At 45.1% G+C, this 21425-nt stretch overlaps 1 protein-coding gene across 1 annotated transcript; it reads right to left on the bottom strand.

The window, feature by feature from the left end:
- Window positions 1-2369: 2369 nt before the first annotated feature.
- On the bottom strand, window positions 2370-20953 carry LOC115788111 (uncharacterized). The gene is made up of 3 exons (XM_030741023.1): window positions 20327-20953; window positions 19830-19937; window positions 2370-8660 (listed from the first exon to the last, which is right to left on the bottom strand). The coding sequence occupies exon 3, from the start codon at window positions 8396-8398 to the stop codon at window positions 4142-4144; it is 4257 nt and encodes a 1418-aa protein (XP_030596883.1). The 5' UTR covers window positions 8399-8660; window positions 19830-19937; window positions 20327-20953; the 3' UTR covers window positions 2370-4141.
- Between the last annotated feature and the right edge of the window lie 472 nt (window positions 20954-21425).

The raw sequence follows: 21425 nt of genomic DNA, 5'->3' as shown, positions 1-21425 counted from the left end.
TCTCTGTCCAGAAGAGCGCAGTCCTGGGAACAGCTAAGGTACTGCGCAGTACCCTCAAGCTCCCAGGCCTCTGGTAGAGGACCTGAGCTTGGAGGACAAAGACCATGTTTTCTCACAGTATGATTTATGTTGTCTTCTGGAATAATGTCATTTCTGTTTAGATGTTAGTCATGTGCCATCATACAAAGTAACTGTTGTCCTAGAAAGTAACTAGAGAAGCAGCTGGTATATAACGTGACTCCTGCTGCTGCCACTCAGTTCCTGGAAGGTCCTACAAGTCCCGTGTGATGATGACAGTGATGTTACACATACATGACAGGAATGTGTGAATAGTAAGAAGCCAAAACAATCTGCCTCACACACACACACACACACACACACACACACACACACACACACACACACACACACACACACACACACACACAGAGTAGCTGAGTGTGTACGCTGCCATGCATCAGCGAAAAGTGTGAAACAACAGCTTGACTCCACTAATGTGTGATCCGAGTTTCATGAGGCGTTTCGAATTGAAATTATTTTCCCCTCGTCCTTTCCTGCAGCACTTGGGACTCAGCCATGTTTTAAAGAATATTTAGATGCCTCCATCTAGTGACTGTTTGTTGGTAATGCAACAACTTTTTTCATGGCTTTGCAACTAACAAACTCACCCAAACTTTTGATGAGATGTGCAGAGAATTTGAGAGCGGGAGGATCAGCTGAGCACTCACTCACCTGTCTGCATGCTTCAGGTGCACAGCACCGGCTCCATCGCTGCTGCATCTGAAACAGGAGCTCAGGTTGCATCGTGTTTTCTCCATATTTTCACAAAGGCAACACAGAGAGAGGCCACTTTAGGGTCCCTGCAGGAGGAAAGCGTGGCTAAAAATATCCACAGTGGATTAATTGTCTGAAACGAGCTCTGAGGGGATGGAGTCGGAGCTGGGTGAAGATTAAAATCAGCTTTTTGTGGTGGGAGACATGAGGGCAGTCACATGCTGGATCTCAGGGGGGCTGGGGTGTAGCTGAGAGGTTCAATGGTAACCATGGTGTTTGTTGGAGGAAAAACCAACTTCAATAACAGGTTTTAAGATTTTAGTCTAAAGAAATTCAGCTTCACTTACAGGTGTTGATCCACTTTCTGTTATATGTCATTTCACTATGGGAACTTTAGAACTGCTACAGAAATGGTGCTGCAGTATGACGATCTGTGGCACTGATTTGCCACAAAGAGACATTACACAAGTTAATGAGTTTGATTGTTGGTGTAATCAGTGAATTCTTTAAATTCGCTGATTTAATTATTAATGACAGTCTTCTTCTATTATCATGTACTTCATCAGGTAGCTGTTAGGTAGGAGGTGTTCAACTGTTTGTTAACACAAATACATAATCAGCCAATCACATGGCAGCAGCTCAACATGTGGGCATGGAGACACGATGAAGACGACCTGCTGAGCATCAGAGTGAGGAAGAAAGCTTAGGAAGGCAGCAGTAACTCAAATAACTACTTGTTACAACAAAGGTGTGCCGAAAAGCATCTCTGAATGCACAACACTTCAAACCTTGAAGCAGGTGGGCTACAGAAGCAGAAGACCACACAGCAGACCACTCCTGTAGGCTAAGAAAAGGAAAGACGCACAAATTCACACGCACTCACAAAACTGGGCAATAGAAGACTGGAGAATGTTGGCTGGTCTGATGAGTCTTGATTTCTGCTGCAACATTTGGATAGTAGGGTCACATACAAGGCAGGATGGATCCACGTGGAAGCACGGAAAGCTCAGATCAAACTGGATTCTTCAGTTTGCTGCACTCAAACGGCCCCCAGTGTATTTGGGAGGGGCACATCATGGCTGTGCAGCCCACAAATCTGCAACAACTGTGTGACGCTTTCATGCCAACATGGGCCAAAATCTCAGGAGCGTTTCTGTGCTGTGAAGAATTAAAGCAGCTCTGAAGGCAGCGCGGGGATCAGCCCAGCACTGTCACAGTGTAACTAATGAAGTGACCGGGGAGTGCACATTTTCACTTCACCTCATCGTTCAAAGTTGTGACTTATCAAGTTGCCAGCAGGTATGTTTTGCCCAGCCGTAGCAATCAGAGCCCTTCATAGACTTTTCATTTCCATCATAAGCAGCTCTGAACTTTACTTTAAACGAGCTGTATCCTGTCAAAATTTCACTAATATTCCCAAACGCTTCCCTCTGGAATCTGATGCTAGCTGCAGGTACATTTTTTATCAGTAGAATCTTGTCACTGCAGGTTCGATCTTTCCCCTCCATTTAACATCACATTAATCATCACAGGAACCTTAGAACTGAACACTATTATTGGTTCCTGTGTGAGGAACTTGAAGCCAACAATCACAGTCATGTTTCAGATTTTTTTATTTCAGGGTTTTCAACAACTCACTTTTAGGCAATGAAAAGGATAGTAATTTAGTAATAATATTACATGTTTTAGTTTTACAGGTAAAAGAAAACACACGTCTGGACAGGACCTAAGTAATGAACTATGTGTACACGCTTCTGTTACAAAAACGGGGCATCAAGTGTGGCAATGAGGGAGTAGGTAAGAGGGGGCTCAGAGAGAAGAGGAGGGGGGAGGATATCACATCGATACATATACTCATCCCGCTGTTTTACAAAGACGGTCCCTGACTCGTTCCCTCCCACCCGAACAATAGCAACAATGATAAAAGAAATGATACTTGGTGTAAAAAACAGCAAATAATCAATATATAATAAAATATAATACGAATTGTACAGTACACTCCGGTTATTTCTCTTCTTCCTTTTCAATCCTGACCACGTTAACAGCTCACGTTTCTGTCGGCACCTCTTTGATAACAACATGAAGTAGTGTACATTACAACAAGCTCGCCAACACTTTAACACTTTATCTCCTTTCAGTCACTTCAGACAAACAAACCCTTTATTGTCCTAAGAGGCTCATAAAACGACTCTAAACTGTCTCACACCAGGATTTCTGTTTTCCTTTAAAAGTTGAATTTGTCTTGAGGGCAAATTTCATCTCCGTATGAGAGGGAGGTCCTCCACAGGGGGCAACGAATAAACACAGACCAAGAGACAGAGACGCTGCTGTTTAAGTGTGAACAATGTGAACACAAACTAAAAATAAAGATAGAGATGCACCGGTATTTGGCAGAATATCAGCACACAAGAAGGCATTCACTGATATTTATGTGTCGTGTCTCGTTAGCTCTGTGCTGGCTGAGTGTTCAGAGTGATGAGGAGCTGAAAGCCTTTAAAGGTGCTTTCTGTAAATTCCTGTCAGCAAAATTTGTTTGAAACCTTCCAAAAGATGAAATTAATAAAGTTAGTGATTTTATGTCTAGAACGTGTGAATTGTTTTAAAAAGGTGTAAACCGAAGATGAACTAGGGCAGGGCTGCACTTCCCTCCAACACCACAAGATGGTGCAGTGGGTCTGTGTGACTTCTATTTAACCTGGCAGCTCATTACAAACGTTCATCCATCACTCTGAGGAAATAAAGTCAACATCTGGTAACACCAACCGGTAAAACTGTGCTCCCGATGGTGAAACTTAGTTAAAACTAGCAAAGTGTAATTACAAAAAATACCTTGTTTAAAGTTGAACTGTGGAATAAATAAAAAGGAACACAAAAACATATAGACAAACATCCGCATTGCTTTTGGTCAAACTGTTCAATATCGGTGCATCCCTAGTACTGGAGGTACATCCCCTCTACAAAAGGTATCCGATCCACATTTATACCCAAACACTGCGAATCAGGGCACTTCAAATCAAAACAAAAACACGGTGGACAGGAAGCTGAATCTGTTTTTAATAACAGATGCTACTGAAGTCATGTTGTGTTGAGTTCCTTCACCTTTGGGGAACAGGAGACAGCCAACGATGGTGGCTCTGAGTTTGGGCCTTTTGAAGTCCGCTTTAATTTAATCGACCACCTGTGCTGCCATAAGTTAGGATTGTACACAGGAGGGAGGCTCGAGGTTATTACTGTAGTTACACTAAACCCCATACTCCCACCTTTTTTTTTTTCTTTTTTTTTGTTAAAAACTTGCTAGCTCTCGCTTGCTTCTTGGATTATTTAAAAAAAATAAACATCAAAAACAATCTAATCTAAAAAAAACTGTTTACTGACTGTAGTCAGTAAGAACCGTTGATCTCTCAGGCTGGACCAGAAGTGGGACTGGCAGCTGGACTGGTGAATGGTCGCCATCTGATGAAGGAGATCTCATCAGTCCCCAGCTCCCGGCCCCGCTGCTGGCGCTCACCGCCCGGCAGGAGAACTTGTGGCGGGCGAGTAGCCGCGGGTTCCAGAAACGGTGTCGGCATTTGTGGCATTGGAATGCAGCTTGTTTAAGATGCTGGCCCCTGTGTTTCAAGGCTTTGTGTAATGAGCTGGTGCGTCTCCCGCACACCTGGCACCGAAGACGGGCGTGGCGGCCTGAGTTCCTCGGTGGGTGCCTGATGGCGTGGTGGACCAGCAGAGAACCCTGCTTAGCATACGTGGTGCTAGGGCAGATGGGGCAGGGGAAGCGTTTGATGGGGACATCCATCGATGTGAGCCCCGTGACCCTAACGGCGCCCCCGCACCACGATTTCACCTTCATCACACTGCCCTTTATCCTCAGCTGGGCCAGCATCTTTTTTTTGTTGAGCTGAGCCTGCAGTCTGCCCCTCTTCTTCCTCAGAATTATCAGCTTCCTTCGAGTGTCTTTACTCAGGGGGACGCCCACCAGCTTTCCATCTCTCATGATGCTGTGGATCACCACTCGCCTTTTTTTCTTCCGGTGCTTTCTTGTCTGCCCATGACGCTTTTGGCAGGTTTTTGGGCGGTAGTAAAAAGGGTGTGGGTGCTGCTGTTGTTGCTGCTGTTGTTGCTGCTGCTGTTGCGCTTGCTGCTGTGGTGGTGGCTGTTGCTGTGGTGGCTGCTGCCCAGATATCCCCTGTGGCATGTGGGAGGAGCCGGCGTAGTTGGGAGCTGAAGCAGAATCGTAGAAGAGCGGTGAGTATCCGGAGGGCTGGGACTGATTTACGCGCTGGCCGTTGCGGTCAATCCCATGCTGAGAGAGCTTGTGCCGCACTAAGCTGTTAGAATAAGCGAAGGCTTTGCCACACACTTCACAGCGAAAGGACTTCTCCAGCCCCACCCTGCCGCCATGAACAGTCTGCTGATGTGCCGTCAGGTGGAAATAGTGGCGGAAGGATTTCCAGCAAACGGTGCAGGTGTAAAGCCTCTGCGACGGTGTTCCAGATGTTGGAGACTTTTCTCCTTGGGAGCAGGAGGAGAAGAAGTCAGAGTTTCCCGAGTTGGAGACTTGGCTGATGGCAGCAGCAGCACCTTTTATCCTCCTCCCCTGGTTGTCGATTTCTCCTCTTCTATGCAGCTTCCCGTGCCTCACGAGGCTCTGAGCGTAGGCGAACATCTTCCCACACAGATTGCACTTGTAGTTCTTTTGACCAGAGTGTACAGTCAGATGCTTGGTGAGGTGGAAAGGCTCACGGAACATTTTGCCACAGACGTCACAGGCGTGAGGCTTTTCCCCCGTGTGAACGCGGTTGTGGCGCCTCAGAGTCTCCGCCCTTCTGAAGCGTTTGCCGCATATCTGGCATCCGTACGGCCTTTCTGAGCCGTCGCCTGGCGGTGCCGGGCTCCTCCTCCTCCTCACGATGGTGTTTGGGTCCCTTTTCTCTCGGGGCTTCCGCGGCCTCTTGGGCTTCGTGTGCGGCTGGCTGGGGTGGGTCAAAGGGATGGTGGAACCATTGAGGGTGGAGGTGGTCGATGGCCCACCCAAGTTACCAAACCCCAACCCCCCCAGCAGGCCTCCTATGATATCCCTCCTCTCTCCTTCCCGGTTCTCTGTGTTTAAATCGCACGAGGCGGCGGCTGCAGCAGCGATGGCTGACATTGCACTGCTGGTGACTTCATCCTCTGAATCATCCAACAGGGAGGAGAGGGGAAGGTGGGGCTGCTGCTGCTGATGATGGTGGTGATGTTGCTGCTGACTTTGTGGATGGGGGTGAAGAGTTGGTGCTAAAGGGGCCTTGCGGAGGGTCTGACCGGTCATTTCATTGGCTAATGTGCTTTCTGAGGAATACAGAGATGAAGGCTGGGATCGTCTGTAGTCATCGACGCCACCGCTGTTGTAGGACGACTGGCTCTGGTAGCGATTTCTGGAATAATCTGTTGCATATTTGTCACTAGCCATCGCTGCCCCATTATTTGAAATCCCTACGCCGTCACTACTGCGTTCCATTTTACTGCTGCTCGGGTTGGATGGTGCACTCCCTGCGCTGCTGGCTCTGTTTTTTGAACTGCGTGGAGGTTTGCCACAAGCACCTGAAGCGGCGTGGTTCAGGAGAGAGGTGCTCTCACGGAAACAACGCCCACACGCCGGGCAGCGGAAAGGTTTCTCGTCGTGGATCTTCTCGTGTCTCGTAAGTGACTCTCGACGGTTGAAGGACTTTTGGCAGATGCTGCAGACAAAAGGCCGGTTTTCTGAGTGGGTGACGCTGTGCTGGATGAGGTGACCCCTCTTTTTAAATCTCTTCCCACACTCGCCACAGCAGAATATCCTCTCCGGGCTGGGAGAGTTACAGTCCGACTTCCTGCTTTGGCTTTCTGGCGTCAAGCCGTGACTGCGGAGATGCCTCCGTAGGCTTGAGAGGTGGGTGAAGGTTTTGCCACACTCACCACAGTGGTAAAGGGGCTCTGGCTCGGTCTGGCCTGACGAGATGCTGTGATTTTCTTGAGATTTGGACAGTTGTTGGTTACCGTTGGCAACGAGCACAGAGGTGGAGTTGGAGGAGGTGGGAGCAGATGAAGAGGAGGACACAGTGGAGGATGGCTGTTGCTGCTGCGAGGATGATGAGAGGAGTGAGGAATGCTGTGGCTCACTTCCAATGCCACTTAGCCTGACGCCCCCAGACCCTCCTCCTCCCACGAGGCCCGATGAGGAGCTCTGACTGTGCCCACTTGAGCTGCTGTTGTGGCAGTTGTTAACACTGCTACTGCTGTGGCTGCTGTGACTGTGGCTGCTACTGTCTGTTTTCCTCTGGGGCAGATAGCCTGCCATCGCTTTCTTTCTCCTGCTCCCCCCACTCGATACCGATGTAGACGAGCTGTCTACAGACTTTGCTCCGTCATCTTTGGAGAGGGACAGGTGCAGGGGCAGTGGAAGGGGCAGGCCAGCCTCCTGCTGCATTAGTGATGCTATCTGGTTTGAGGAGAGGACTGGAATGCCTTGGAAATCAAAGCCACCCAGTGGGGCTGGCTGCGGGGCCGGGTGGAGGGGGTGCGGGTGGTGAGTGTGGCTGTGTGGATGAGATAAGGCGTGAGGGGTGAGCTGCTGCTGTTGCTGCTGAGGCTGGGAAGCTGTGTGACTGTGGGAGGAGTGGAGTGCAGGAGGAGGAGCCAGCGCCGAGTTTGACTCGGAGGCGCCTTGCCCGAGGCCCAAACCCAGGTGGTTGTGAGTGCCTTGCTGGACGAGAAACTGCTCCAGGCTGCTGCTGGTGGGGACGCCAGACAGAAAATACTGGTTAGCAGCAAGCATGCAGCTGAACTGCTGGTGGAGGCTGCGAGGATCAGACTGGCCAACTAAGGGGACCGGAGTGCTACCAGAAGCATTGTTGGAGGCTGAAGCAGAGGTGGAGGGAGAGGGTGAGGAGGAGGAAGGGCCAGAAGAGGGCTGGGGCACAGAGAGACCTGGATGGAGCGGTGGAGGCGGAGGTGCAGGTGTGACAACGCCCCCAATTACCCCTGCACTTCCGCCGCCACTGCTCCCACCAAAGTCAAAGCGCCCCATCCCAGAGTGGAGCTGCTCCTGAGCCAGCGCCGCCTCGGCGGGGTGAAAAGGCCGCAGAAACTGGGGGTACCCCGTCGAGGAACTCCCGCTCCCGCTGCTGCTGCTACTGCTGCTGCTCATCTTACTGGACTTCCTGGAGCTGTGAGATGACGTGGATGACTGGCTCTGGTGAGAGATGGATGGAGGAGGGGCGCTCATTTTGGCGAACAATGACGAGGAGTCTGCAAAGGCGTTGCTCCGTGAGGTTTGGAGGGACCCAAGGCCGAGGCCCGACAGAAGGCTTCCAGATGTGTCAGCACAGGGCTGGTGCTGTTGCTGGAGCTGCTGCTGGTGCTGCAGCTGCACTTGCTGTTGGTGACTCAGTTGTCGCTCTAATCCAAGGCCTTTGAACTGGTGGGCTTGGTGTCCACTTAGCATCTCTAAAATGTCCATGGGGTACTTGCTGAACTGGAACATCTCCAATGCAGCTGTGGCAAAGCGTCCAGGAGTGGCACAACTAGCCTGTTTGCAGCTGCTGGAAACAGCAGTGAGCCCTTGTAAAAACTGAGGAGGTTTGATCTTCACAGGTAGTCCTGCTAACATCCAACAGGCCGCGATAATCCACCGAGAGCCTGGTTTTCCTCACATGAATGTGTCACTAAAGAGCGAAGCGTCAAATGCTTCTTATAAAAAAAATGTCATAAATATACTAAACTATAGTAAAAAAGAAAACAGAGTCTGTAGTGTTTGATTAAAATATTCCATAGCAGTCCCATAAAGTGGAGCGTGTCCGTTATTTTAATGCAGGATGAACCATTGTTTCACTGTCCTTCCATCCAGTCAGTTACGGAGATCTTCGAGGAGCCTGAGCAAAAAGAAAAGAAAGAATAATCTCAGAAATTGTGCATAAATGAAACAACAACAGTGTATTGTTTTTCCTGCCCTCAGTGCCTCTCCCTTAGCTATTAATTCAATTCAATTCAATTCAATTTTATTTATATAGCGCCAAATCACAACAAACTGTCGCCTCAAGGCGCTTTGTATTGTGGGTAAAGACCCTACAATAATACAGAGAAAACCCAACAGTCAAAACGACCCCCTATGAGCAAGCACTTGGCGACAGTGGAAAGGAAAAACTCCCTTTTAACAGGAAGAAACCTCCAGCAGAACCAGGCTCAGGGAGGGGCAGTCATCTGCCGCGACCGGTTGGGCTGAGGGGAGAGAAAGACATGCTGTGGAAGAGAGCCAGAGATTAATATCAATTAATGATTAAATGCAGAGTGGAGTATAAACAAAGTAAATAAGGTGAATGAGAAACAGTGCATTATGTGAACCCCCCAGCAGACTAGGCCTATAGCAGCATAACTAAGGGATGGTTCAGGGTCACCTGATCCAGCCCTAACTATAAGCTTTATCATAAAGGAAAGTTTTAAGCCTAATCTTAAAAATAGAGAGGGTGTCTGTCTCCCGAATCCAAGCTGGAAGCTGGTTCCACAAAAGAGGCGCCTGAAAGCTGAAGGCTCTGCCTCCCATTCTACTCTTAAGTATCCTAGGAACCACAAGTAAGCCAGCAGTCTGAGAGCGAAGTGCTCTGTTGGGGTGATATGGTACTATGAGGTCTTTGAGATAAGATGGTGCCTGATTATTCAAGACCTTGTATGTGAGGAGAAGAATTTTAAATTCTATTCTAGATTTAACAGGGAGCCAATGAAGAGAAGCCAATATGGGAGAAATATGCTCTCTCTTTCTAGTCCCTGTCAGTACTCTAGCTGCAGCATTTTGGATCAGCTGAAGGCTTTTCAGGGAGCTTTTAGGACAGCCTGATAATAATGAATTACAATAATCCAGCCTAGAAGTAATAAATGCATGAATGAGCTTTTCAGCATCACTCTGAGAAAGGATGTTTCTAATTTTAGAAATATTGCGCAAATGCAAAAAAGCGGTCCTACATATTTGTTTAATATGTGCATTGAAGGACATATCCTGGTCAAAAATGACTCCAAGATTTCTCACAGTGTTACTGGAGGCCAAAGTAATGCCATCCAGAGTAAGTATCTGGTTAGACACCATGTTTCTAAGATTTGTGGGGCCGAGAACAAGAATTTCAGTTTTATCTGAATTTAGAAGCAGGAAATTAGAGGTCATCCAGGCCTTAATGTCTTTAAGACATTCCTGCAGTTTAACTAATTGATGTGTGTCATCTGGCTTCATTGATAGGTAAAGCTGAGTATCATCTGCATAACAATGAAAATTGATGCAGTGCTTTCTAATAATACTGCCTAAGGGAAGCATGTATAATGTAAATAAAATTGGTCCTAGCACAGAACCCTGTGGAACTCCATAATTAACCTTAGTGTGTGAAGAAGACTCCCCATTTACATGAACAAATTGGAGTCTATGAGATAAATATGATTCAAACCACTGCAGTGCAGTACCTTTAATACCTATAGCAAGCTCTAATCTCTGTAATAAAATGTTATGGTCAACAGTATCAAAAGCTGCACTGAGGTCCAACAGGACAAGAACAGAGATGAGTCCACTGTCAGAGGCTCTAAGAAGATCATTTGTAACCTTCACTAATGCTGTTTCTGTACTGTGATGAATTCTGAAACCTGACTGAAACTCTTCAAATAAACCGTTCCTCTGCAGATGATCAGTTAGCTGTTTTACAACTACTCTTTCAAGAATCTTTGAGAGAAAAGGAAGGTTGGAGATTGGCCTATAATTAGCTAAGACAGCTGGGTCAAGTGATGGCTTTTTAAGCAGAGGTTTAATTACAGCCACCTTGAAGGTCTGTGGTACATAGCCAACTAATAAAGACTGATTGATCATTTTTAAGATTGAAGCATCAATAATTGGAAAGACTTCTTTGAACAGTCTAGTAGGAATGGGATCTAATAAACATGTTGCTGGTTTGGAGGAAGTAACTATTGAAGTTAACTCTGAAAGATCAACTGGAGCAAAAGAGTCTAAACAAATACCAGCAGTGCTGAAAACAGCCGAACATGAAGAATAATCTTTGAGATGGTTATGAATAATTTTTTCTCTAATGTCTAAAATTTTATTTGTAAAGAAATCCATGAAGTCACTACTAGTTAACGTGAAAGGAATACTCGGCTCTACAGAGCTCTGACTCTTTGTCAGCCTGGCTACAGTGCTGAAAAGAAACCTGGGGTTGTTCTTATTTTCTTCAATTAATGATGAATAGTAAGATGTCCTAGCTTTACGGAGGGCTTTTTTATAGAGCAACAAACTCTTTTTCCAGGCTAAATGAGCATCTTCTAATTTAGTGAGACGCCATTCCCTCTCCAGCTTTCGGGTTATCTGCTTTAAGCTGTGCGTTTGTGAATTATACCACGGAGTCAGGCACTTCTGATTTGAAGCTTTCCTTTTCAGAGGAGCCACAGTATCCAAAGTTATACGCAGTGAGGATGTAAAACTATTGACGAGATAATCAACCTCACTGGGAGCAGAGTTTAGGTAGCTGCTCTGCACTGTGTTGGCACATGGCACTGAAGAGCATAACAATGAAGGAATTAGATCCTTAAACTTAGTTACAGCACTTTCAGAAAGACTTCTACTGTAATTAAACTTATTCCCCACTGCTGTGTAATCCATTAAAGTAAATGTAAATGTTACTAAGAAATGATCAGACAGGAGGGGGCTTTCAGGGAATACTGTTAAGTCTTCAGTTTCTATGCCATATGTTAGGACAAGATCCAGAGTATGATTAAAGTGGTGGGTGGGCTCCTTTACATTTTGAGAGAAGCCAATTGAATCTAACAATAGATTAAATGCAGTGTTAAGGCTGTCATTCTCAGCATCTGCATGGATGTTGAAATCACCCACTATAATTATTTTATCTGAACTGAGCACTAAATCAGATAAAAAGTCTGAGAAATCAGACAGAAACTCTGAGTAAGGACCAGGTGGACGATAGATAATAACAAATAAAACAGGTTTTTGATTTTCCCAATTAGGATGGACAAGACTAAGAGTCAGGCTTTCAAAAGAATGAAAACTTTGTCTGGGTCTTTGATTAATTAATAAGCTGGAATTGAAGATTGCAGCTAATCCTCCTCCTCGACCTGTGCTTCGAGCATTCTGACAGTTACTGTGACTCGGGGGTGTTGATTCATTTAAACTAACATATTCATCCTGCTGTAACCAGGTTTCTGTAAGGCAGAATAAATCAATACGTTGATCAATTATTAAATCATTTACTAATAGGGACTTGGAAGAGAGAGACCTAATGTTTAACAATCCACATTTAATTGTTTTATTCTTTGGTGCAGTTGATGAAGCTGTATTATTTATTGTTTTTGAATTTTTATGCTTAAATAGTTTTTTGCTGATTTTAGCTTTGGTTTTTGGTGGTCTGGGAGCAGGCACCGACTCTATGGGGATGGGGTTTTGGGGGGATGACAGGAGGAGAGAAGCTGCAGAGAGGCGTGTAAGACTGCAACTCTGCTTCCTGGTCTCAACCCTGGGTAGTCAGTTTTTAGGAGGGTTAATAAATTTGGCCAGATTTCTAGAAATGAGAGCTGCTCCATCCAAAGTGGGATGGATGCCGTCTCTCCTAACAAGACCAGGTTTTCCCCAGAAACTTTGCCAGTTATCTATGAAGCCCACGTCGTTTTTTGGACACCACTCAGACAGCCAGCGATTCAAGGAGAACATGCGGCTAAACATGTCGCTCCTGGTCTGATTGGGGAGGGGCCCAGAGAAAACTACAGAGTCCGACATCGTTTTTGCAAAGTTACACACCGAGTCAATATTAATTTTAGTGACCTCCGATTGGCGTAACCGGGTGTCATTACTGCCGACGTGAATAACGATCTTACCAAATCTACGATTAGCCTTAGCCAGCAGTTTCAAATTTCCATGAATGTCGCCTGCTCTGGCCCCTGGAAGACATTTGACTATGGTCGCCGGTGTCTCTAGCTTCACGTTTCTCAAAACAGAGTCACCAATAACCAGAGTTTGTTCCTCGGCGGGTGTGTCGCCGAGTGGAGAAAAACGGTTAGAGACGTGAATAGGTTGGTGGTGTACCCGGGGCTTCTGCTTAGGACTACGCTTCCTCCTCACCGTCACCCAGCTGGCCTGTTTTCCCTGCTGCTCGGGATCTGCTGGGGGGGAGCTAACGGCGGCTAAGCTACCATGGTCCGCACCCGCTACAGGGGCCTGGCTAGATGTAGGATTTTCCAAGGTGCGGAGCCGAGTCTCCAGTTCAGAAAGCCTGGCCTCCAGAGCTACAAACAGACTACATTTATTACAAGTACCGTTACTGCTAAAGGAGGCCGAGGAGTAACTAAACATGTGACACCCAGAGCAGGAAAGTGCAGGAGAGACAGGAGAAGAAGCCATGCTGCTAGTGAGTCGGCTAAGGGCTAAGCTACTAGCTAAGCTAAGCTAGCGAATTTCTAAAAACAAATAAAGTGAGTAATGTGAATACAGGTGATTCAGCAAAGAGTATGCTATTTAAAGTAGGTGAAGATTACACTAAAATATGTTATCCAGATAAATCCAGTTATACAGATATAACAGCTAACAGACAGCAAAACACTGTGCTCCGAAACAGGAACAGGAAGTGATACAATACCGCAGTGAGAGCCAACACCAAGTGACAGCGCCACACTGCTGAACTTGATACAGCTAGGACAAACACACTTTTGCAGTTGTGAATCTTTTGCTTCGGGACTGATTATTTTCCCTGATGTTACCCTGATGATGATAGATGTTTGGCAGTCAAGTTTTGACCCCTTCCTGTTAGTTTTTATAACTCTAGCTTTGTCAGCAATGCAAGTTCTCTAGCCCAAACCAAAGTGTACCTACAGAAAACCAAACTGGTTTTATTGTGTGAAAACCGGGCCACTTCCTTCCTGTTTTACCCACTCAAGAGGATCAAAGCAGCTGTTCTACAATTATCTTTGCACAACTCTGGAAATCTTGGAAACTGCACTGCATCTCAGCGTTCATTCAATCAGGTAAACTCGTCTTCAGCTGGCTTTCTAATACCGTCCAGCTTGAACCCACTGACCCTAACGCACCACAGCTGCTCTAAACTCGACTTTCTCAGGAGATGATTTCTCTCTAAATCCTCACTGTGGCCAAGCTGTGCAACCAGATTGTGATTTGTTGCTGTTGTAGTGTGAGACAGCAGTTCTATTCACAGTGTTTAGTTACAAAAATCATTGCTGGGTACAAGGCGGATAAGAGATAAACTAAACACGGCAATCCAGAGAAATGAATGTAAGCAGGCTCAAGCCTCACTGGTTTCCTTTTGTGCTGCAGAGAAACACAACAGTCAAATAATCCGACAGGAAATGAACAAGCAGCTATATTATTAACTTTCCGGTCATTTATCGATCAAAAACCTAAAGCCTTCGTGCGGTACGATCATATTATTAAAAAACACTCCACTGCTTTCATTCCTCTTGATTTACTTTGAAAGGTGTGTCGATCTTTGGCCTCTTTCCTGTTCTTTTCATTTTACAGCCTCCAGATCTCCAGCTTGTTTTCTGTCTCCTCTGTGCGACAGTGTAAGCATGCATTAAGACAGCACACGTAACACACCAATCCATAACAAATAATCATGGTCTGTTTAAGTATTAGGACACGCTGCAGTTACACGTGTCAACTTAAAAATGCTATTTTTATGATTTTGATTTTTTTTTAAATCAAATGTAATAACATAAGACTTTTTAAGTGAAGCTATTAGAGACACAAATTAGAGACACCAGTGAGGGCTCCAGCTCTTACTGGATAAAATGGCTTCCACCACACACACACACACACACACACACACACACACACACACACACACACACACACACACACACACACACACACCTGTACTGTAGGTGACACCGTGTTTGTGTGTGTGTGTTGATATGTGGAGCAGAACCGTGGTTCTGTTACCTCTTTAATACTAGAACTGCTCATATCGTGCTGGTATCTTTATGACTGTGTTATTACACCTGCTCTCTGTTATAATCAATCCAGTCCTTTCTGGCTTCCTTAAATTATCCTTACAGAACTGTTATGCTACATTTTTTTGCAGTTTCTGCTGCCGCCTTGGACAGGTCTCTGTTGAAAAGGACTTTTTTAAACTCAGTGAGACTTTTTGCCTGGATAAATAAGTCACAGTGAGAGTTGCTGGCCAAAGCGGCATGCCGGGTCAATGGGACGTCCTCGGCAGTTCGAAGTTTATCTTTCTTTTTATAAAATTCACTATTTCACTAAAGCCCTGAAATACAAGATTTTATTTTAAAGGCATTACAAGAGGCCACAATGATCCCGCCGGCAGCAATAATTCTCTGCATACACAACATGACAGTGCATGGTAAAGACCAGGGCTGCGCCATTATAGCAAAATCATAATTATTTTGGTCAATAACTGTGGCCTAGATTATTTAATGTGAATTGTGTGTTGTTACAGGGGATTTCCCCCACATTAAATAATGTAGCAATGAAAACAAACACGTGAACAAAAAGAGAAAGACACGGACTACCAGTTGGTAGTTAGGCCCAGGCTACGGGGTGTTTTTGACTCTGAAATCTGTCTTACAAGGACAACCGCCGGTGCTTGTTGGCCCAGAGCCGCGGGATGTTTGTGGGTTCACACAGGGAGTGAAGTGAGGCCCAGGCGCCACTGAACTCTAGCAATCTGTGTCAAAGCCATGGGGACAGAAATGGAGTCAATAATCAAACAGCATCTCTGTAAGCGGACTGGGTTAGACAGCCCTGGAGACAAAGGCAGCTGGAGACAGCAAAGATCCTTCCACAGGCTCACCTTCAGAAACTTCTCACAGCTTCAACTTCTACACGGGTTTAGTTTCCATCGTCTTGGCTCTGTCTCATCTAAAGCGTAAGTCTGAGCTTTTAGAGTGGGCACTGGTGCAAAGGAAAGGGGCAAAACGAGAGATTTGTACTGAAAATGAACAAAAGTGAAAATGAACCAAGCAAAAACTTCTGTAAGAAACCCTCTTAATCAATAACAGTCATTCAAAAAAAGACAATAATCTTCTAAAATTACATCAAGTGAGCTTCTCTGACAGAAAAAAGCACCTGACCCGAGGTTAATGAAGACATTCTGGTATGTTCTGTTTTTTAAAAAGGAGGAAATTTCCAAATTTTTAGCTCCATGGAAAAAAAAGTGTACACACACTCATTTTTATTTATAGTCTCAAAAAAATGTAAAACAAAATAAAAAAACACTCAAATGAAACAATTTGAGGCTGTATTCTTTAAAACATCACAGTTTTCTTCATCCTTCATCTTAATACTGGCAGAAACATCAGCAAAATGACGCCTCAGTCATAATCTGATGATGACGGCACCCTCTTTAACTAATGATGCTTCTCTTTCACAGCGTGCAACAACCTGCCATTATTTCAAAACATCAGCATAAATTGTTGAAGTCGCTGCTTGTCGTGTGTCAGCCTCGCCTTCTTCTGGTCGACATATCTTATTTTTTTTTTTTTTAAACTGAGGTCAAATCTGCTTTTATTTCTGACCTTCTTCTAGCTCTGCGCCGAGCGCGTGACGTGATCGAGACCCCCTGAGACAGAAACCAGAGAGGCCAAACGTGTGCTGTCGGAGATATAAAACACAGCAAGGATTTTGTATGTTCTGAGTAGTTTCTGTGCTTAGATGCTCTTCACCTGTACAAATACAAAGCATAATGATCATATGTGCAGTCTGGCTGCATCCTATTTCTGAAATTAACGGGGGGGGGGGGGGGGGGGGGGGATAACTGGAAACAGGGCTGCAAAACCCAAATACTGAGGTGGCAGCTCCAAGTCCAATCCCTTACCAGTAGTTCACACAAGGGCCACAAAAAACAAAATGAAATTCAAGAACACGCTCAGTGTATTTACAACAGAGTAAAATATCAGACAGAGCACCGTCTGCATCGGCTACAGTCAGAGGCTCGGCCTCTCCAGCCAGGCTACAGACAACAATACAACTGATTCAATCCAGTTTTGGTCCTTAAAATGTATTCTGTAGTGATCGCTCTCCCAAAGGGAAGATCTTTGGAAAACAGTAAAGCCTGACATTACCTCCCCATCCAGACCGAAACGATGGATACCTCCGAGGACTGATGGTCTGTGGGTTTCTGAGATCATCTCAACGTTTGAAGATTATCAGGTTGAAGACACGAGTATACGATAGACTCTGCGGTGCACCAAGCGTGCACCAAGCCCGGCAACTCTCGAGTATAAATGGTGATGCAGCAGTTCTAACGACAGTTGGTCTGCAACACAACCAATGTGGTGCCCATAGAGCAGGCATAAGTGTGCACCATTTCTTTCTGAAGCCTGTAATCAGGTGGCTGGAGGTGTGTGTGTGTGCGCATTTCAGCCACTTGTTTCCCCACTGTTATTCTTACTGTCACTGCACAGCTTGCAGCCACAGGCAAGGGTAGGAAATGGGGCTTGTTCCTGCAACTAAGTCACTGTAAACCTGCACAGGGTTTTATCTTCTGTGTTAATCACAATATGTAACCGATTCCCATTGAAAAAAGAGAGAGCTGTCTGAGTGGGCTCCACAGTGGACGATGATATGATTAAAATAATAGGCTTAATCGACTGTATTTCTGGCACCAACTAGCAAAGACAGCAACGTTTAAATGTCTGGTCGACTCGTGGTGCACATCCTACACAGGAATCCAGACTGACCATCAACAAAGCACACGACACACATCAAACACACGAGCACTGAAATGAGTTAGATCTTTCTATGAGCTTGGCTCACCTGGCCTGATAGTTTTTGAACAATAAAATAATAATTTTTAAAAAATCCCTCAAGGTAAACTGTTTCTGTCCTGTTAGGGTCAGCCCTGACCTACACGATTACCCCATCGGGCTGTTAGCTGACATGTACAAGACGAGTTCAGGAAAGAAAACACACACATTACAAATACAACAACAAACGCCTGCAAGGGGAGTCGATCCAAGACGAGGAAACTGGCAAAGATCTGTCACACTGGAGGTGGGAATGAAAGGTGTGATTCCCAAAACTGGTTAAACAGGCTTAATGTTAAAGTTTGAGTAACTCTGGCACATATCAGAGATGCAGCTGTTTTTGTGTCAATTTCCTTTCATAAATTAATTACGCAGTAAAGTTCTGCGCTGTCCAACATAGCATTTTATCTTACTTTACTTACTTTACATACTGATATCATACTCCATATTAATATATAATTAATATATAGTATTCATTACTCAATTTATATTTTGTCTAAAGAATCTAAATCTGCAGACTAATTGGTAACTAAAGCTTTAAGGATAGACTAAACTGCTCTGCAGCAAAACACGCCTGTGCTGGATGGGAGAAAATATCACCTTCTGCCACATTTAAACTATCTGAACAGGCGGTTTGATGAAGGACTCTGAGTGACAGCTTAACGTGAAAATACTGAATGTAAGAAAATATCTCATCAATGAGGGTTCATATCAGCCAGCTTGTTTCATAGGTGGACAGACGTGGTAGAAACAGCGTCAGCGACAAAAAGCGGGGCAGCGGCTGGCCGATGAACTGGACCGATACATTTTCTTGGCCCCAGCCCGTTGGTTATGTTTGACATACATGTAAATAAAACTGCCTTTATTGGAGGGAAGCAAGTTCAACATAGCCAGGCTTTCTTTGCATCAGTTGGCTAAAGAACACCTAAAAGCCAGGTCAGAGATAACGGGGATCCTAATGGTGGTTATCAGCGTTCTGTCAACACAGGCTTTCCGCTCCAGGCTCTGTGCACGCTCACATATAAGAATCTCACTCTCACTCATCTCACTCTCTGTCTGCACAAAGTTAACTGATCGAGTACCTCCTACTCCAGAGCCATTATCAGAGGGACATGCGATAAAGATCTATAAACAAAATGAAGAATCAAATGGCAAAAGCAACACTGGTGCAAGAGAGCAATGCCGTGGAAAATCGCTAATTTTGTGAATTCATAACCTAAAATACTTTTCTTACCACTCCAGAAGTGTAAAGCAGACTTGGCTGCAGATTAGGATCAAGCATAAATCAGATTTACACATTTTCTGCTTCACTGACTGAATACATGCAAATTCCTATGACAATGCAAAGCAGACGGCAGTGCTTTGTCTTTCATTAGGTGGCATTACTCAGGAAAAGATTAACTAGGTGCATTTATAACTTAAATTATCTGCTGAAGGAAAGTATTTAGAAAATGTCCTCTGGAAAAGATCACCACAACATCTCACAGCATGAGCAGACGTCACACCAACAGCCCAAAAACCAGAATACTTGTAATAAGATAAGAAACAGATGCAATCTGAGACATTTTTGAAAGATAAATATTTAAATTATGGGCATTTTTATATAATGCTTGCCTCTCTTTCTACTTAATTTAAAAAAATAAACCAAAATTAAAGCAAATAAATTAACATTAGATACCAAACAGAAATATGAAGCCAAATTACACTTAAAGGCTAAAAAAAGATTGTGACAAAAAAGGCACAAAAACCCAGAGCAGCTACTTATAATGGGTTTGAACAAGCAATAAAAAAGTGTTTATTATTGTGGGTTAGAGAGCTAAAAAAATAAATAAATAAATCTGCATTGGTTTGGCATGATGTTTTCTGGTCATAATGTTTCCATTTTCCTTTTTATAATTATTCACTTCCACGAGCACCTGTTGTTTGAGGGACACCAGGAGCTTAAATTAGAGCTTATTATTATTACTATTATTAGTAGTAGTAGTTTATTATTGAGTAAGTACAACTGAATCCAGTATCCTAATACTTTTTTGAATAGTTTTTATGAAATTTCATGGCAGCAAACATTGTTTCTTTTAAATTTACATCCTGTTTGGGAAATAAAACGCTGCATTTTGAGCTCCAGATTCGGGACCAGACATGCAAAGACTATTCAGATATGCGCGGAGTTGAACACGAGTTAGATCTCCTTTAACGCATCAATTTTTAATGCAGGTGATATAAGATGAATGAGACTAATTAGCCTAAATTAAGAGCAGGGTGACTGGATGTTGCTTGCGTCTTACCGGCTGATCCACAGGTCTGAATCCGAAGCTCCCTGCTGGCTGGACCACAGCTCTGGATGAGGAGGGAGGATAGTCTACTGGGACTACTGGTGACTTCAGGTCCACAATCTGGAACAGATGAACCGAGGACCGAGCGGGTCAGACTGATGGAAATAATCGTTTCCAGCCTCTCACTAGACTCTGCTAGCATCTGCCAATCCCTCAGCTAGCTAACTAGAAATCCTGCTCTAAGCGTTAAATAAAAGAAACTGACAAAATGTCATTGTTTTAGCCGCAACTGAACACTTGGACACATACATGTTTAAAGACAGTTTATAAATAGGTTAAAACGATGTTATAACAGTATTAAAAGTAGGTTAAGATGATGCTAAATGAAGTCTCCTGGTTGTCTAGCCAACAGCTAGCAATGCTACCAGCTTAGCTCGGACCGTTAGCACGGCAGCTAGCGCGTTAGCCGACACTGTCCTGCTGGGAACGGCTTTTGTTTTTGTTTTTACCTCGTAGCATGTGACGTGTGAGTGCGAGGGAAAAAAAGGCTCAGAATCAAGGCAGCAAAAATCCGAACACGTGAAGGTGGCTGTGCACCGTGAGAGCGGGATCCCTGAAGCCTGTCAGCGGGGCCTTTTTCTTCATCCAGGGAAAAGCGGAGTGAGAGGCCTGGCTCTCCATCGGCCCGGGAGGGCTGCTTTTCTCTCGCTAACAAAAACTGTTTCCGCTGGCCCGGCCCAATAAGTCCATTGTCTGCGTGACAGCAGAGTCCTGCAGCTGGAGCGGCTCACTGCTGCGCTTCACCCACACGGAGCCTTTGTTTTGTTCCCGTCGTGTCCCTCTTTTCTCCCCGGCTGGTTGCTCTCCGCCCCGTGTCAGCTTTAGGTGTCCCCCCCTCTGTAGACGACGGCTCCTCGGATGCTGCTGGCCTTAAAATGGTTGTTTCCTGTCTGCATAATGGTTCCGGGTAGAGCCAGGCGCAGGTTTTAGTCTGTCCGGCCGCGACCACATCCAACACACCGCCGCCGCCACACTCACATCCACCTCTGCCCCAAAATCCGTATCCTATCCAGCATGATGCTCAAGAATAAATAGAGCGCGCGCATGTGCGTGTGTGTGTGTGTGTGTGTGTGAGAGAGAGAGAGCGTTCATGTACGTACGCGTGCGTGCGCACACTCTACAGTCCATTAAAAAATTGCCTTCAAACACTGTGAGCCATCGAGTCCCCTACGTGTCACTTTTTGTGTGTGAATGTGTGTGTTTTCACACCATGTGTGTGAAATGTTAATTAGTCAATTAAAGATATCATTAGGGTGCATGCTGCATAACATTACAAGGTGTGTGTGTGTGTGTGTGTGTGTGTGTGTGTGTGTGTGTGTGTGTGTGTGTGTGTGTGTGTGTGTGTGTGTGTGTGTGTGTGTGCGTGTCATGAAAGTGCTGCTGTGTGCCCGGTGCCTCATTTGCATTCAATTAAAGTTATTATTATAGTGCATTATTATTGCCTATTGCTGCCTGTGTGGGTGTGTTTGTGTGTTTACTCTGCTGTGTTGCTCATGTTGTGGGCACATTGATTTGTTTGCACACTCGCATTGTGGGCTAGGGTGTAGG

This window comes from Archocentrus centrarchus, chromosome 11 (assembly GCF_007364275.1).
Source record: "Archocentrus centrarchus isolate MPI-CPG fArcCen1 chromosome 11, fArcCen1, whole genome shotgun sequence".
Taxonomy (NCBI): domain Eukaryota; kingdom Metazoa; phylum Chordata; class Actinopteri; order Cichliformes; family Cichlidae; genus Archocentrus; species Archocentrus centrarchus.
This window is presented reverse-complemented; position numbering and strand designations above follow the sequence as displayed.

Bases quoted from the DNA above. Each gene is read 5' to 3' on its own strand.
- LOC115788111 (XM_030741023.1), bottom strand. From the start codon at position 8,398: ATGTTAGCAGGACTACCTGTGAAGATCAAACCTCCTCAGTTTTTACAA.